The 18,245-nt window shown below is 32.5% G+C and overlaps 1 protein-coding gene across 1 annotated transcript; it reads right to left on the reverse strand.

Annotated features, from left to right (window-relative positions):
- Positions 1–484: 484 nt before the first annotated feature.
- Positions 485–10,644, reverse strand: LOC143241001 (calcipressin-2-like). Its single transcript, XM_076484396.1, has 4 exons — positions 10,231–10,644; positions 3,476–3,649; positions 2,652–2,826; positions 485–2,167 (listed from the first exon to the last, which is right to left on the reverse strand). Exons 1-4 carry the CDS (start codon positions 10,474–10,476, stop codon positions 1,989–1,991), a joined length of 774 nt encoding a protein of 257 aa, XP_076340511.1. The 5' UTR covers positions 10,477–10,644; the 3' UTR covers positions 485–1,988.
- Between the last annotated feature and the right edge of the window lie 7,601 nt (positions 10,645–18,245).

Genomic DNA, 18,245 nt, shown 5'->3' on the forward strand with positions numbered 1-18,245 from the left:
TGATGGATCTATATTATCAATACTATTAATAAACCTAATCACCTAAATCAAATCCCATCTAACCCTTCTCCTCTACAGATTAAACGAGAATTAGTCTCTCCTCAAAGAACAATCTCACCATCCCAGATGTCATTCTAATGGCTCTTCTCTGAACCTTCTCCAACAATTCAATGTCCTTGTTGAGGAAAGGAGCCCAAAACTGTACACAGCATTTTAAATGTGGTCTTACAAGTGATCTATACAGTGAAACATTTCAATGTATCAATATCTCTAAAGATGCCACTCAGAATCCTCTTAATGTCATCTGCAAACTTTAAAATTTCATTAGTCATTCCACGGTGTGAGTTAATGTACTACTTTATTGTTGTATATCAAGTAAGTAATTGAAATACTTTAAAATTCCCAATTTTGAAACATTTCAATTGTGATGCTTACCGTTTATTACCTATATCAGAAAATTTGATATAAAGAAGCAAACACAAAATAATATAACACAACACTTTATTAACATTCATACTTGTATAACATTTACATTTATTAAAATCTTCTCATATATTTATACACAGAACAAAAATACAGACTTGTAACCACTGCTTTTTCAGATGCTTACACTTTACCAACAATTCTTCCAAGCACTGTAGTTTAGTCACTCTATAATAAAAATCAAAATAAATGAGTGAGACATGCTGAGTAAACTTTTAACATTCCAAGATGGCAACAATACATAACTTGTATTACAGTAAACAACTCATCAACAAATAACAGATAAAACACATATATGGAGAAAAATAATTCATATCAATTCCCCTCCTTTTAGAATAACTTCATTCACTGACTTAAAGCAGCAATAAGCTTCAGTAGTCTAAAAATGAAACATATTTTGCTTTGTTTATGCATAACAATGATAATTAAAATTTATCTTTACTTACAAAATACAATTAAAGTTCAACTTTCATGATAAATCCATATTTCTGAAAAACTGGAACACATTTTAATCTTCTCTCTTGAAAATGAAGCATGAATGAAGGAATGAAACATTCCTCCTAATATCCAGATACGTTCTGATACTTGAAATCAATTTGATTTTAAGAGGTGTCAACTTATTAAACACACACACATATATATATACAGTTCTTGAAACAACTTTTAGTAGGAATGTTATATTTATTTAATTACAAGATGTCATCTGTACTGTATATGATTGTGTCTCACTTTCAGAGATGAAATGTTGTACTCAAAATGTATAATATACACACCAAGAGCTGTTTCAAGTGCCTTGTATATTTTCAAACATTCCATTTTGCATTTTCTTCTACATATAACAGAAGACACAACTTATTTCCTAACACAAATAAAACATCTTCAAAAGAAGTTGCAATAGATCTAATCACACTATACAATATATAAAGTGATATTTTACCAGAAACACTTTATAATACTACATGTTAAAAAAAAAGAACAACACATTTACCACTGTAAATTTCTTAGTAAATGTTAAATCTCTGTAAAAACAATGTGTCAAAGATAAACATCAGTTGTGATACCTTTTCAACATTTTCACATTATGCAGAAATACAGGTGTAATGCAAACTGTAGAAATATGGATGTATATATAATAAACAAACTGAAGAAATATTGCAATAACTGAAGGTTAGTAACAGTTCACTCAAGCTTTACATCTAAGGACTAATATCTCTACTTTAATAAATTCTCATATTTATAGTTGTGATTGTTTGGAATCTCAAATTACATGATATTAACACTTCATAAAATTTGAAAATTAAGCTTTAGGTAATTATTTACTTTAGTTTTCTTTTCCAAATAAGTACACTACTGCTTAATGATTATATTTATTCATTACACAAACTTTATCCAAGTAATATAACACATTTTGAAGTTTGATTGTATAATTGAGTGTTGGAATCTTGCTAACTTTGAAATAGTCACTGAACTATAATCTGGTCTAACACAAAATGTGTTTAAATTTCTTAATCAGCAGAGTTTGGAGGAGATGGGCTGTCAAACTCCTCAAGAGAAGGAACCCTTTCTGGACATCGTGTCTGAACAATCTTTAATTTGGGTTGGGTCTGGTCTTCCCTCTTTTCACAGACATGGACAACTATTCCTGGTTGAGAGCTAGATGGAGGATGGAGTTCATGAACACCTCCTGAAAGTATTGTGCAATTAAACAAGTTATTTAATTCAGACACTTCGAACAATCAAAACATAATTTGTTGACTTATTTGTTGTTTTGTATTACGAACAAAACTGAAAAACTATTAATCATAAAACATTTTTATAACTTGTGCAAATAAAGCCAGTAGGATTTCAAAATTGGTACACAAATGAGATTGAACTCATTATAATCCACTTCTACTGTATATCCAATGCTAAAATATTTAATTTCAAATTTTTTTATGACTTTAGAACCAATTTTAAATATAAATTTGTTCTTTGTACTGTTCTTGTGGTATTTTTATGAGTCACTTTACTTATATAAAGGTAAATATAACAATGTTTAAAAATTTATGTATATTATGTATTTCAAGTAATTTTTAATTCAGATTGTATCTGGTTTCAAGTTGAGCCTTGGGTTTCATATAAAAATACATTTGTAAAGAATTGAAGAGTTGAACTGGAGCTATTTATACCAGGTGTCAGATCAGCAATGGCAGAGAGTATATCATAGTTAATGGCAGGATGAGCTTCATCAACTGGTGCCCAACCAACAGGAGGTGATGCAGGTGGTGAAATAAGAAACTGTTTCTCTGGAGTTGGAGGTTGTAAATGTATATCTGATGGGTCAGTTTCCTTACTGCTACTTTGCTGGTGTAAAAAATTTAAATATTTATTAAATTGAAATGACAACAACACAGAAGACCTACAATAATAACACAAATGCAATGTGTATTGTAACATTTAAAATAAAGTTTTGTAGAAATTTGAATAAAACTAATACTTAGAGTAAGCTATGTCTGTATCATTTCAAAATAACCTTTATAAGTAGAGTATATATTTTTGGTTATTTACAATTATATAATTACAGCACATACTATTGGTTATTTATAGCTTACTAATTACAGCACAGTGTTGGTTGTTTACAACTTCATAATTACAGCACATAATATTGGCTTCTTTACAGCTGAAAGTAACAGAAGCAGTAAGGCTTAGTTATTATACCCTCTTCTTTAAGAAGTAATTTGAAAATGTAAATCAACTAACATTCATTTATGAGCTAATTTTACAATTTTATTTTCCAATTTCATTGGATATAGAAGTTCAGATACATAAAGATTTAATATATATATATATATATATATTTTTGAAATTATTTATTTGAGCACAATTTGTGATTGTATGTGGATCTTTACCAAGAATAAAAGTTCAAATTCTCTCTTACACGTTTGGATAAATTTGCATGTATTCACAAATAAAACATTAATATTCCTATACTAAGATTAGTATGGACAAATACCTGAGCAAAGTAGCAGTTAATACAGTTTTCTCCAATTTGATACTGATGACAGTGAATTCTTGCCTGTGCAGCCGATGCTGGGCTCTGAAAGTTAACTCTAGCTCTTTTAAAGCTCTTGAAATACTGGAATGTTGCATCCTCTTCATAATTTTTAAACAAATCTTCAAAATTTGCCTAAAATAGAAAATACAAATTGATCTAATTATGTTATGTTTTTTGTTGTTGTTTCAGAACTAAAACAAGGTACTTTTCACAATGATTACAGCTTTTTTGGGGGATTGCACACTTAAGAACTATTCTTAAGAACAGACAATAGCAAGATCAAGTTTTGAGAGCAGTAAAAGAGAGCTAGTTGGTTTGGTCCAACTTCAACCAGGGCACGCTGGACAAGTGGCATCGATTACAACCAGTCTCTCTCAAAATTACAGGAAAATGATCACTGCCCTGTGGATTACTGTCAACCCTTCATGAAATGTGAGAGAAAAGTGAAGGGGAGCAGACTGAGAGTTCAATAACAGTAAAAGTCTGACTAAGTACATGAAAATAAGTAAAAACACCAGTATTGAAGAGGGAAAGGTTGTTATCCGAGGGCATACGCTCTAAGGAGCAACCCCTCCTATCAATATTGGCATCTCCCAGAGGAGATTGTGTCCATTAAAGTCTCCCATGATTAAAAATGGAAATGGAGTTCCACATAATTTTTAAGTCTTGTGATTGCCAAAGAAGCCCCAAACCACTGCAGCAAAGCTGCCCCAAGCTTTTTTTTCCTTCTTACTGAGTTTTTTGGGGGTTCTGTGTACTATAGGATCTTTTCTATTTGTGGTCCAATAAAGACACCAGCTTTGACCTTTGCCTCAGACAGCTTATGGAAGAAGTCTTGAAGGCTGCAGACTCCTTTTCAAGAGCAGTGGCAAATTGTTTCATTACACCGATGTTTCTGTGCATTGGTGGATACAACACCTTCTGGAGGTCCATTAGTGGCTCATACTTGACATTGTGCCTCTCCACAGAGAACTTGTTCCATTGTGGCCAGTGCTTCCTGTTGTAGTGTGCTGCAGTGTCCCTGCTGTCCCAAAGGCAAAGATAACAGGGAAACTTGGCAAAGCCTCCTTGGAGACCCATCAGGAATGCCATCATTTTGAAGTCCCCAACAACCTCCCAGTCATACTCAATATACTTCAAGGCTTCTAGCAAGGTCTTGATGCTGTTGTATTCCTCTTTGAGGTGCACTGAATGAGCCATGGAAAGAGAAGGATACGTATTCCCATTATAGAACAGCACAGCTTTGAGGCTTCTACAATATTCTGGAAAATTTTTGTAAGATCGAGAAAATTCTCTATCAGCTCCTCAGCACTGAATCTACCTGGAATGCCCTGGAAAATGGGTAAATTTGAAAATTTCATTACCCAGGTCACAAAAGCAAAGTTTGAAGAGAAAAATAGGTCTTTTCCATTTACTTTAGGCATAAGCAATTGGGAAATAACATTTTCTGCCCAGGAACAAGAAAAAGTAAAAAAATTGTTACATAGTGTTATGGGTGAAATTCACCCAGATCAACCACAGAAGTATCATTGATTGTAACTATAGTATGATGTTTGGTGCTGTACACATGTTTACAAAATTTTGCAAGTTGTTGATAAACATTAGAAGACTTTCAAAAACAAAGTATGAGGTTTTTGAATTCAGAATTAAGATGTTTTAATTCAAAATGTTCTTATAAAACTTTTTCATTCACAATGTTGATTATCCAACATGCATAGCAGTTTTCATTTTAAAATGAGAATACTTCTATCCTTCATAAAATTTTTAAATTTTACATGTGAAATCTTTATAACCTGCAGATAATTACAAAATATTTTAAAGAAAAATCTTTATATTTTATCTGTTACTTTCACTACTGAATCAGAATCTCTGTATATGTATCTTACAACCTTGCAATTGTCAAAATACTGGGAAATATAAATTATTCTTTATTTCTAGAATTACTACAAATTATAACTTGAAAGCATATGTTTAGTCCAAACAATTTAAATATAACATTATACATTTATATATATTTATTATTTTTATTATGTTGACTTTTCAATCATTACTGACTAGCAAAAGATACAATGCTGCACTGCCCGTGCACTTGTGTTACCATATCTAAGAATATAAACGGACTTTTTCAAAGATACATCATGGCTGTATTTCAGTCAACTAATATTTTGTAAAGTGCAGTCATATTTCAGTTATGACACACTATACACGTATATACATCATTACTATTTACAAATAAGGTTTCAAATTTATTTTTCTTAGAATAGTAATTACAGAAGTAATGCAAACAACTACCTCTTCTAGTCTACTCAGTTTCTAAGCCCAAGAAATTTTGCTCTTAGAAGATGTGAAACAAAATAAACATATTTGAATAAACAAAAAATTCTAAATTACTACATAAATACCATAGAATTCCATAATACTTTAAAGTTTAGTAAAAAGGTTGTATTTGAGTCTGAAAAAGATTAAATTTTCAAAGAAACTAAAAACAACTTACCAACACAGAGATTTGTCTCAAAAGAATGGGATGATGTTATATTTCAAAATGACTCAAAAAATGACTAGAAAGACATTCATTTATTTGTTATTTATATGTCATATATAGAAGTGTATATAATGGACTGTTTCCAAAAACTGAAAGAGGTGAGTGGAGACACTGTTTGATTCAGTACATGAGCAATACCTCAGAAAATAGAAAAGATGGGAGAATCTTATTTTATTATAGCTTTTCAATATTGGTAATTCGAATTTCTAATTTGCACAAAACTATATACAAACAACTAATACAAACCTGTGCTGTATTCAACATATAATGTGATGCACAAAAATCAATGTTTAGGTTTTTTTTATATTTATTTTTGAATAAAGTAAATAACATATATGAAAATCTGAATCATAATCTACAGTTTTATATCAAAATTAATGGCATAAGTTCAATAAAATTTTAGATGTGAGACAACAAATGAGAAGATGTGGTCTATGACTTCTGACCCATCTGGAAAGAGTTAAGTCACCAGGTAAAATTCACATGAAGGAAGGCAATTAGAAGAAATCAAGGGAGATTCCTTTGGCTGTGCAACATCCACTGAAGGTAACACACAATAACCCCCTAGGTGTAAATATTTCTATGAAAGCCTAGGTGCCAAAAATACATAAAACCTCATATACAGGAAGAAAAGCAAAGAATTGGGCTTTGGAATCCACAAACTCCTTTGACCTTAAATGAAGAGATGAAGGTAAACCCAACTGAAAAAAAAATGCTGAAAACACCCCTAAAGGTATCAGATACCATGCTGGGATGATAAAGAACTTCTCTAACTTGTTCAGCCAAACCACTTGAGCAGCATCCTATAAAATGAAATGTGTGAGAGTGACACACTATTGTAGGGATGAAGCCAAAAGTAGCCAGTCGTTTATATACTGATGGATCTACAAACTGTGGTAGTGAATATGGTTGGCAGTGACTAACCACACATTAGAGTGCACGATTGGAAAATTTGACAGAAGACCAGAGAGATGGGGATGAGAAGATAAGTACACAAGATGTCTACCTTTATCATTCAAAGACCTGGAGTAAATGCCCACTAAAAAGTGAGAAAGATTCCATAGTGGAATAAGTTAGATTAATAAAATGTTGAGGTTAAAGAGATTTATGACAGGATGTTAATACTCATTCTTCTTGGAAACACTAAACAAGAATAAAAACTCTTTCCAACTATACAATGAAATTATAATCTCTTTAGACTTGCATTCAATATTTCTGTAGATACGGCCTAAAATCCTATTTGCCCTACCACTAGCAACAGCACACTTCTTGAATGGCTTGACCCTTTTGCAACAGGCTATGGGTCAAAGGCCATGTCATCATGTTTGTTCACTTGCATTCAAAATTTTATTGCACTGCTATTTTATAATTTATGTCAATAAGTGTGGAATCAAATTGTAGATTATAATTCAAATTTTAATACAATATACAAGTTAAATTCTTAAATTGAAAGTAAATATGAAAAGAACACATTTAAATATAAATTTAAGATGTTTGTGATGTCAAAATACTAAGTCTATAGTTTTGTACAAATCAGGAACTCAAATTAACAATATTAACAAGCTAAAATATAAAATAAGAACCTCATATCATATTTTAAGATATGGCTTATGTATTAAACTGAATAAAGTTGTCATGTTCACCTCTTTCCACTTTTAGAAATGGTCCCTTATATACACTTACATCAATATATGATATGAATAACCAGCCAACAGCTTTGAATGTCCCCAGAATGGTTTTCTGAGTTACTTTAATCTGTGAAAAGTCTAACATGTTCTTTTGATCCAAGATGTCAAGGAGGTAGGTTGTGTCTTTAGTCTGATCAAAGTTTCATTTAATTTAAATACATCTTAGCAACTAAGCTTAATATATTAGTGGAATTCTATAGTATCAGTGTAGTTATTTATGATTTTTCAGTTATGCAACTGTATGTATAAGTTCTAAAAACAATCTTTGATATCCTCTGTGTGCAAAGTTTAAAAGCCTTAGCAACCTATGTTCAGCAGCAACCGAGTACAAAGGTTGTAGTAAGAAGAGATAATTGTTTGCTTTACCTCTTGATTTATTGGTCTATATTTTAAGAATAAGTAATAATTTATTTCTAAAGAATAATAATTTATATACCTATATATGTAATGTATATTAATTGAAATGTGACTGTATATTACACAATATTAGTCCACTAAAATGCAGCTAACACAAAGACTAAAGATCAGTTTTATATTACTGGATACATAACATGAATGCATGTGCATCACATCAATGCAAGTTATGTAATGTTAGCTAGGCATGACTGGAAGGTCAATATAATAAAAAATAATAAATATATAATGTTATGAAACTTAAGCTACTTCGGCTAAACATTTGTATTTTCATATTATAATATGTAGTCATTATAGTATGAAAAAAAGCATAATTTATATTTATTTCCTAACTTTTCCATGATGGTTAAAATGTTAGTCAAGTAGCAGACTCCATATAGTTAAAGTATAAAAAATAAATATAAAGCCTTATAGAAAACAAACATTTGAAAGGTATTTATGAGGCTTTATAAATTGCCCAAATAACATTTCAACTTTTGGGATGAAGAAGTTTTTTAATAATAAAAAAATCACTTTGCACTTAGACTAGTAATGAAAGACTATTTTCACATACAAAAATGTCATAAAAAACTGATTTTTTAATACAAAATATTTGTAATATTTACTAAAAGTGTACCAAATATTGTAAAGATACACATGTTGTATCAAAAGTTATAGTGCAAATACTTAATGTGTAGATGAACTCGGGTATATTATACTGAACCCACACTGAAAAGATTGAGACTAATCCATCATTACATCAAGTTCCTTTTCTTTCATGATACTGTTAAAATTATTCCCAATTATGATAACTAACATGCATTATCCAGCATTTATCATAATGAAAATCCATCTGCCATTTATTTGTCCAACTCACTGAATGATCTAAATTCCTTTGTAAATCAGCAGTAGCCTCTTCACAGGCATACAACACCCATGTCTTATAACATCATCAGCAAATTTATGTAGTTTATTGACCATTCCTTCATTGATGCCATAGATGTAAATAAAAAAAGGTAAAGATTCTAAAACAGAGCCCTGAGGTACCCCACTTGTAACATTAATCCAGTTTAATTGATCTCCATTTATAATAAATCTCTGCTTTCTTCCATCTAGCCATTCTTCTATCCAAATGGCTAAATTATCCCCATACTCACAAATATATTTTTAGAAGCCTTTGTGTAATGTCTCATCAAATTCTTTCTGAAAATCCAGATACATCAAATATATACACTCATCTATATATAAGCAGTAACCTTTTCAATGAATGTTAAAAATGTGTAAGGCACAGTTTTCCCTGGTAAAACTATGTTGACTAGCCAACAAAATTATAAACTTTCTTAAATGGCTTGGCAAAGTATCTTTTATCTTATTTTCCAAACCTTTTGCCACAACTGATGTAAAATAAATAATTCCTATAAAACTGGGGCAAATATGACTACCTCCATCAAAAACAAGTGGCATTAGTTAACTTCCAATTCTCTTGTACCTGCCCACAATTCAAAGACTTGCAAAAAAAAAAAAAAAAGAGAGAGAAAGAGAGAGTAGCAAGTGGCTCACATATCCAATTCTTACTTTTCTTCAAAATGCTTGAAGAAATATTATCTGGGCCATGAGCCTTATCAGTCCTTAAAGTTCCCAATTTTCTTTGCATGGGTGCACATAAAAATTATATATATATACATCATCCAATATTCTAAATACTACACCAAAATTAAAATTCTTAAAGCCAGCCATTATCATTCAAAAATTTATCAAGCCTACCCAGGCTTAAACTAACTGCATCTCCTATATCTGAAAACAACCCATTCAAAAACCCAACCCACCTTGTTGGAAAAATAAAGCTGCCTTAACCAAAAATGACTCTTACACTGCTAAACTTTATATTAATGCCTTCTTTTCTTACCATTCTCACAACCAAGTACGAAAATCAACAATATCATGTTGTTACATTGTAATTATGCTAACCTGTTCTTAAGATGCAAGTTATCAAGCATCAAATTTATTATTCTGAATATTTAACGTTATAAGTTTTGATATAGAAATTATAATTGTGATTTAATTATGTATGTTTATTAAAATTATTATACCTTTAATTGTTGATCTGAGAACACCCTTTGATCAATATTAGTTATAATTAGTGATGTTGGTAAATCGGAAGTATCTTCTAAGCATAAACCTTCATCGTCTAAAAAATGTCCATTATCCTCGGTAGCACAATCTAGATCTCGTTCCATTGTCAATGCTTGGGTTGTATTTAAAATCGAAAGCGACGAAGAACAATTCTTAATAATAATGTCTTTGTCCCCCATCCATTTAAACTTAGATTTTACCATTCTTACCGAATTTTACATTGAAAATATTTATTTTCATTAAAAATCAATTTTTAATTTATATAAGCGCAAACAAAATAACTAAGAATAATTTTTCACTCAATGTTGATGCGATAACTTCCATATCTAAATTGCATTACCTCATCAGATACGTTATGTTGCCATCTACCAGAATTATCAAAATAACACTTAAATTTGAAATTAGATTTGCAGAAATAAATTATTATTATAGGTTAATAACGTTATAGAAATATATTTCGACAAATAAAGTTTTAATGATCATTTCATTGTATTATCTTTCACAGTGAAAATATACTGATTTGATTTCGAATAGTTGTAACTGGTCTAAGATATTCATGAACCCATTAACAAATAAAGAAAGATACAACAACTTTGAAACCAGAGTATTTTAAAACAGTAGACTTTCTTCCCGAAATTAAAATGAAGAATGAAATAGTAGAGTTATTGCGCGTCAAATATAAAAATAAACTGAAAAATAGCAGAAAAATATTTCACTCATCACTGAAAACATCTCACAGTTCAAATAATGGCCAATGTCACTTGGGTGATGCATCAATACCACACAAATACATCCGAGAGACTGTTGAAGTTACTGGTTCAAATGCTGTACGATAATCATTTACTTGCATTTCATTTACTGATTACAAGGCCCGGCATCGCCAAGCGTGTTAAGGCGTTTGACTCGTAATTCGAGGGTCGCGGGTTCGAATCCCGGTCACACCAAACATGCTCGCCCTTTCAGCCGTGGGGGCGTTATAATGTTACGATTAATCCCACTATTCGTTGGTAAAAGAGTAGCCCAAGAGTTGGCGGTGGGTGGTGATGACTAGCTGCCTTCCATCTAGTGTTACACTGCTAAATTAGGAACGGCTAGCGCAGATAGTCCTCGAGTAGCTTTGCGCGAAATTCAAAACAAACAAACTGATTACAAAAAATGCTAATGAGTTAAGACGTTTTGTGGTAAACAGTTGCATTTTTGATAAGAGAGTGGGGAGTAGATACGAATTTCCTAGTTCTAATGTAATGTGGAACGAAGAATAGGTGAATATGAAGAAGAGTAAAAGCATTAAAGAAGCTTTGTTATAAACGAACTATTTTACTACCCCAAAGCATTGTATGATGTTCGGTGTCTAGAAACTTCAGACTCTTTGAGGTACAAATGAAATCAACATGTGAAAAATATAAATAAAATCGATGTTCTGGGGATTTATGAATGTGTGTATGTATATATATTGGAATGGGTCAGTTCAAAATTGACAATATAATATATAACTAATTTTTAAGAGATACTGTAGATCCAACAATGCATTAACTGCACTGATTTCATTAATTATTTAAATCACTAAAACGTTCATCAGTAATGCAATACAGTGTTATGTTGAAGGACAAATCGTACAGCTTTTCAACAGTAGTTCGTCATCTTTACAATTGTTATTCAGAAAGAGAGAAGATGTACTAGGTTCTGTGGTAATTTTACACAAGTGGTTGTGGTAATGTGTGATCATACATTTCTTTCACCAGAAAGCGGTGAATGTCTGCACGCGTTAAAATTTTTCTCTGAGTTTAATGCTTTGTATCTGGTTTCTAGTAAAAGGCAAGTCAAACAGGAATAATTAATAATTAGCCTAAGATTTTGTTTAGCATTAAAGATGCAATTAGATGGAGTGAGAAATGTGAAATCATTTCGATTTTTAAATTTTGCTTTAACTGATAATCCAATTCAAATCAATTTATGACAATGTAGAGAGTTCTTGTTCAACACAAAAGTCGGTGACAAAGTATCAGAACAGTGTTATTACAACTGAATGAAAGAGCATAACACATAATCATATACACTAGTTAGATGCTCACACATAGTTCCTGAATGCAGGTACTGTATGATGGGAATAGTCTTTATAAAACAAAGACAGATTATGAAAGTGAATACGTTATTCAACAACATAATATTATGATTAAACAGCAAAATAATAGATGTTCTGGTGGTGATTGTGTCTGATTATAGCATGTGCAAGCAGCTTAAAAGCAACTTAGAGCAACATAGACTGTTCCATACCTCATTTTCTGACATATGAATTACAGTATATGCAAAGCAGTGAAAGAACGCTAAGAAACTGCATTTCAACATCACAAATGAATTTTTGATGCCATGTTTTAACCATGAGTTTGAAGATAACTCTGAGAACAAGGATCGTACATCAACTTATCCCAATTCATGCTATGAAGGAGAAAGAGCTGGAAAGACTTTTCTGTAGATCCATGAAAAATCAGATGACAAAATACTGATACCGGTTTCCTGATCGATATAGGTGAAACTGACTGACAATTAATAGTTAGATCAGTCTCTGAAATGCATGATTACTGACTAAAAGATTTGGTATACCTTGCTATCTGAGCTATCACATAGTATTTCATTTGTGATGTGAGCTCTACATTTTTGTGCTTAATACTCAATTGACTTATTAACATAGGATTATCATGTAATTGAAAAATCAACCATTAAAAAGACAATGTAACTCTTACTTTCTGAGCAACATGGAAAAGTTTCTGATGTACTAAATCACATGATAACTTGATTGTTTGTTTGTTTTGAATTTCGCCCAAAACTACATGAGTGCTGTCTCCGATATCCATCCCTAATTTAGCGGTGTAAGACAAGAGAAAAAGCAGCTATTCATCACCACCCACCGCCAACTCTTGGGCTACTCTCTTCCCAACGAATAGTGGGATTGACCGTAACATTATAACGCCTCTACGGCTGAAAGTGCGAGCATCTTTGGTGTGATCGGGATTCGAACCCGCGACCCTCAGATTACGAGTGAAACGCCTTAGCACGCTTGGCCATGCCGGGCTACAAGGGAAAACGTGTTTTCTCTGAGTGCTTCTTGAGATTCAGTTGTAAAAGAATGAATTTTAATCTTAAATATACTTTCAGTTAAGAAGTTTTAATTCATTGATATTTTACTAGTCAATACTTATTTCACGAAACATTTCTAGTACAACAAAAACTTCAATAGTTTCAATTGACTTTACTCTCTTTTTACTTTTGTTTTGTCTTACTTTTAAGAGTTAAGACTCCGTATACAATTAGTTTTGTCTTTCTGTATGCTTGCTATGTTAAATTTACGAAAATAGTGGTATTTCTCTTTCCTTTTCATTATGATTTGTAAGTAGTATATTAAATTCGCAAACACTGGCTTAGATATAGTAACAAGTACATACATTTTGCGAACCCAATGTTTTATGCAGTTGTGGTAGAAATGTTTTCAGGCCTGCTTACTGAAATTTTCTAATAAGCAAATAGCTTTACAGAATATTTTTAATACTGTTTCATTGCAAGATATAGTATTCAAGAATGAAGATTACAGGCTGTGTTTGTTAGAGTATGCAGAAAGTAACACTCAAGTGGTAAAACTTTGTAATACATAGCTTGTAAATAGACGAAAGTCTTTAAAGGTAAACAATGAAAGTGCTTGTACAAGCTAATACTAAATGGTGTTGATCAATATAAATCGACCTGGGTCAGCTTAGGAGTGCACCAGCATATTACAATCTTGACCCCTTTCCTTCCTTCTGCAACTGGACACTATCTATGTAAAAACCGCTTGATAAAATTACAATAAGGTAGGTTTGAAGAGTATGCATTTTGTTTTATTTTTCGGCAAGGATAACAGAGGGTAGGAAGACCACAGATATTCTATTAATTGGAGAACTTGCAGAAGACTGTGAATCAGTAAATTTTCGGGTTTTTATGATATATGTTTTATGGGCAAAAAGATGCATGAGTCAAAACAAAGCCCACAGAAATGTCATCTGAGCAACACCTGGAGGCAATATTGTAACTATATTTTATGACCTTCCTCTTAATCTCCAAATTTGGCTAAACTTTGAACCAGTTAAAACTTATCCAACTTTACATTTGAACCTGAAAGTTTATTTTAAATTAAAGTTTTGGCCATGGCTAGTCTATTTTTTTGACTAGCCAGTGGTTCTCTTGTATTTTACAGTGCTAATTAAAACTTTAACTTTTTAATTAATTAAGATGCCCAAGTTTATCAAGTTATTAAGCTACTGAATTCCTGACCTTACTTTCACCACTACTTTGATTTTGAATGAAGGTGCATTGTTCCATGGTTGTTAGCAGCACTCTTTACTATGACTGGTGCTTTGTGGATAAATCTAATTTCAAATGGGGATGTTCATTCTTGTGAGACTCCTCATCCAATACAAAAAGATTCAGTATTTTGATGCATAATCCAGAAATACAACTTCATTCATGGGTTGTACTGAACTGTAAGTCAAGCCAGTCTTAGAAACCTTTGGTCGATGCTGATCTACTGTTTCTTACCAAACAGAAAATACAGAGGGCAGTGTTGACCATCGTAGATACTTCTTTAGATGACAGTTTATACTGAAATGGCAACCAGAATACTTTAATAACAAGACAGTCAGAATGGTTTGAAGAGTATGCATTTTGGTCTAAAATCACAAAAGTTCAGATTTAAAACGTATAGACATGAATTCCACTTGGTCAGAAAGTCAGTCAGGTGTGTGGTTTGTAAGAAAAGTCATTACCATATCGTTACAGCTGTTCTATTCTTTAAAACTACCCTTAGAAACAGAACAGTTAATGGATTATCTTGGTCAAGCAACCTTTTTATAGACTTCATGTGTGCTCACATTATATTTAACTTTGGAAGATGTACCCGAAGCAAAATCCTGCCGGTTTTTTATCCTCAGGTTTCATTAGAATTCCACTTAACCAATACTAAAATTGTGCTGTTTTCTTTTCCCATTCCAGTGAAAATGGCGAACACAGCTTACTGTTCAATCCAGAAAAATTATCTTCACAACCACCTGGTTGCTAGACAAACATTTTCGGTTCTACTGGGAATGAAATGAGAATCAGACTGCTCTACTGGTTTCTACTCACTTGAGTGACATGAAATTTAATGGACACAAACGTATATCTTTGACCATTAGAATCTACTTATGTTTTTTCCATTTTTTTACAATAATTTTTCCAGATGTAAATTTAGTAATATCTAGGTCCGGTTTTAAAGTTTCAATACGATAATGTTGCTTTTCACACTCATTACAACCATCCATATACGCTCAGAGCTTGTGTTTTCATTTTTTAAATGAACCTTCTACATGGATAAGGTTAATAAAATATTTAGTTAGTTAGTTAGTTATCACCATTAGATTCCATCTAGGAACATAGGGCCGCAATCGCTTGCGGATTCTTCAACAAGTATTTAAGTGAGTAGGTTGTTAGCCCTAAGTAAGTAAGTAGTTTTTCTCATAACTTAAAATTATCATGATTAGGATAATGAAAGTATAGTATATTATAAATATTATACTAACACACATTTACATAAATTTTTATGTAAATTGAACAACAAATAAGCTGTTTATAAACAAATAACCAAACATAGGTGGGGCAGAAAGTGTTCGTGCTTCTAATTTAATAGCCAGTTGTGTAGCCTTTCAGGTGAATTACTTGGCGCAATCTCTCCTGATAGCCCTCCATAATCGTTTGACAGTACACGACTGGTATTTTCTTCCATTATTCTTTACAGAAGGCCTCCAACTCTTGCAAGATTTTCGGATGACGCTGATAAACCCTAGTCTTCAACTCATGCCAAACGTTGCCAATTGGGTTGAGACCGGGTGACTGCAATGGCCACACCAGAACGCTTATATGGTTCCTCTCCAACCAGGATTGCACATATTTCGATGTGTGCTTAGGATCATTGTTGTGCTGGAAGATCCAACGACATCCAAGTCGCAAGTTCCGAGCATCATTCTTGATATAAGTGCCTAATATATCAACATATTTCTTCTTTTTTCATGATTCTGTTGAGACGGTGAAGGCTGTCTGCACTAGAAGAGCTGAAGGAACCCCATAGCATGATCGAGCCACCACCGTGTTTAACTGTAAGGACGGTGTTCTTTGGAAGATTTCGTTCCCCCTTCTTACGGAAAATATAGTGAACATCATTGTGGCCGAAAGCTCGATTTTAGTGTCGTCTGACCAAAGAATACTTTTCAAATAGGTAAAGAGTTTATCTACATGCTTTCTTGAATACCTCAATAGTGCTTCTAAATGAATAGGCTTTGAATATGGAATTGTACAAGAACGGCATGCTTTGAACCCAGAAGAGTGTAACATGTTCGTAACTGTAGAGGTGCTCACTTTAACCCCAGTTTACCTTACCTGTTTCTATATGTCATTACGTGTTAAACGAGGGTTCCTACTAACTTCTCTGAGAACCTTCCTTTTGGTTCTCTCTGGATTTTTGGTGGGGTGTCCGAAACAAGGGAGGTTAGCAGTTGATCCTGTAAGCTTATACTTGGCAGTTATGCTTTGAACAGTAGATTTCGGCACATTAAGTTGTGTAGCAATACCAGAAAGAGACACACGAAATTTGTATTTTATAATAATTCAGTGTTTTAAATCACTGGGCAGTTGCTTCCTGTTCGCCATGATGACCAAGCAGATAATGACGGAGACGGCACTAAATTGTCGGAAGTACATTTTTTGTTGGCTAAATTCCAATAATTATGAACCCAGTGTCTAGTTCTGGAATGGTATAATGTAGTTTATTCGCCAAACCAAACAAAATATTTCCGGGAATATCAGTTTTTTCATACGTTCTGAAATGTACGAACACTTACTGTTCCTCCTATTTTTGGTTATTTATTTGTAAACAGTTTATTTGTCGTTTAATTTACATAAAAATATGTACTTATGTATTAGTATAATATTTATAATATATCGTACTTCTATTAGTCTAATCGTGATACTTTTTAAGTTATGAGCAAATAACCACTCGAGACGAGGGGTACGAACACTTTCTGTTGTAACTGTAGGTAGGAGCTAGAGGGAACTCAGCCCCAAAGCTTATTTTCTGAATAGGGGCCCATTGATAATTTTAGTATTTGTAAAATTGCATGGAATATAGGGCTTACAAAAAGTATTAGCCCCTGGTCCCACACAACCTAAAATCCGCTACTGGTCTGAGATGGGAATCAGTAGGAATATTTCAGTTCCTACACAAAAGTAACAAGAAAGAAGCCATTATTGAGAAATAATAATTTTAAATCCTCTCTAAATTTCCAAAGAAAGCATGAAAATAACGCTGGAGACATGGCAGAAGGTTTGATGGTCAGACGAGACAAAAATTGAGTCTTTTGGTCTAAATTAAAAGCGTTACATTTTGTGAAAGCCCAATACAGCAGGATCTTAAATGTTAAGCATTGTGGTAGCAACATCATGTTATGCAGATGTTTCTCATTCCCAGGGACTGGAAAGCTTGTCAGGATTAAGGGAAAAATGGATGGTGCAAACATATCATATAGTAATACACTTCCCGATCATGGTCATAGGGTGGCTGGTATCATCAAATCGAAGTGCCTTAAAATTAGTTGTAAGGAGGGGGAAAGGGAAGTAGTCAAATATGCTTTTAGCAAATACTGACTTAGAGAGTTGAATACATTTACAAGAGACTATATATGCAGTAGTCGCTGTTTTGTTTCGAAATATAATATAATATTGTATAATATTTATATTTCTAGGCAGCGTTAAATGTGGAAGTTGCAACACTAGGAATAAAATATATTTTATAACTAATTGGTCGAAACTATTTAAAATGTGTAGAAAAATAAAGTTTGTTTATTTGTTTTGAATTTCGTGTAAAGCTACTTGAGGGCTATCACCATCCACCGTCAACTGTTGGACTACTCTTTTA

The sequence above is a fragment of the Tachypleus tridentatus genome, chromosome 13, assembly GCF_004210375.1.
Source record: "Tachypleus tridentatus isolate NWPU-2018 chromosome 13, ASM421037v1, whole genome shotgun sequence".
NCBI classification, from domain to species: Eukaryota; Metazoa; Arthropoda; class Merostomata; order Xiphosura; family Limulidae; genus Tachypleus; species Tachypleus tridentatus.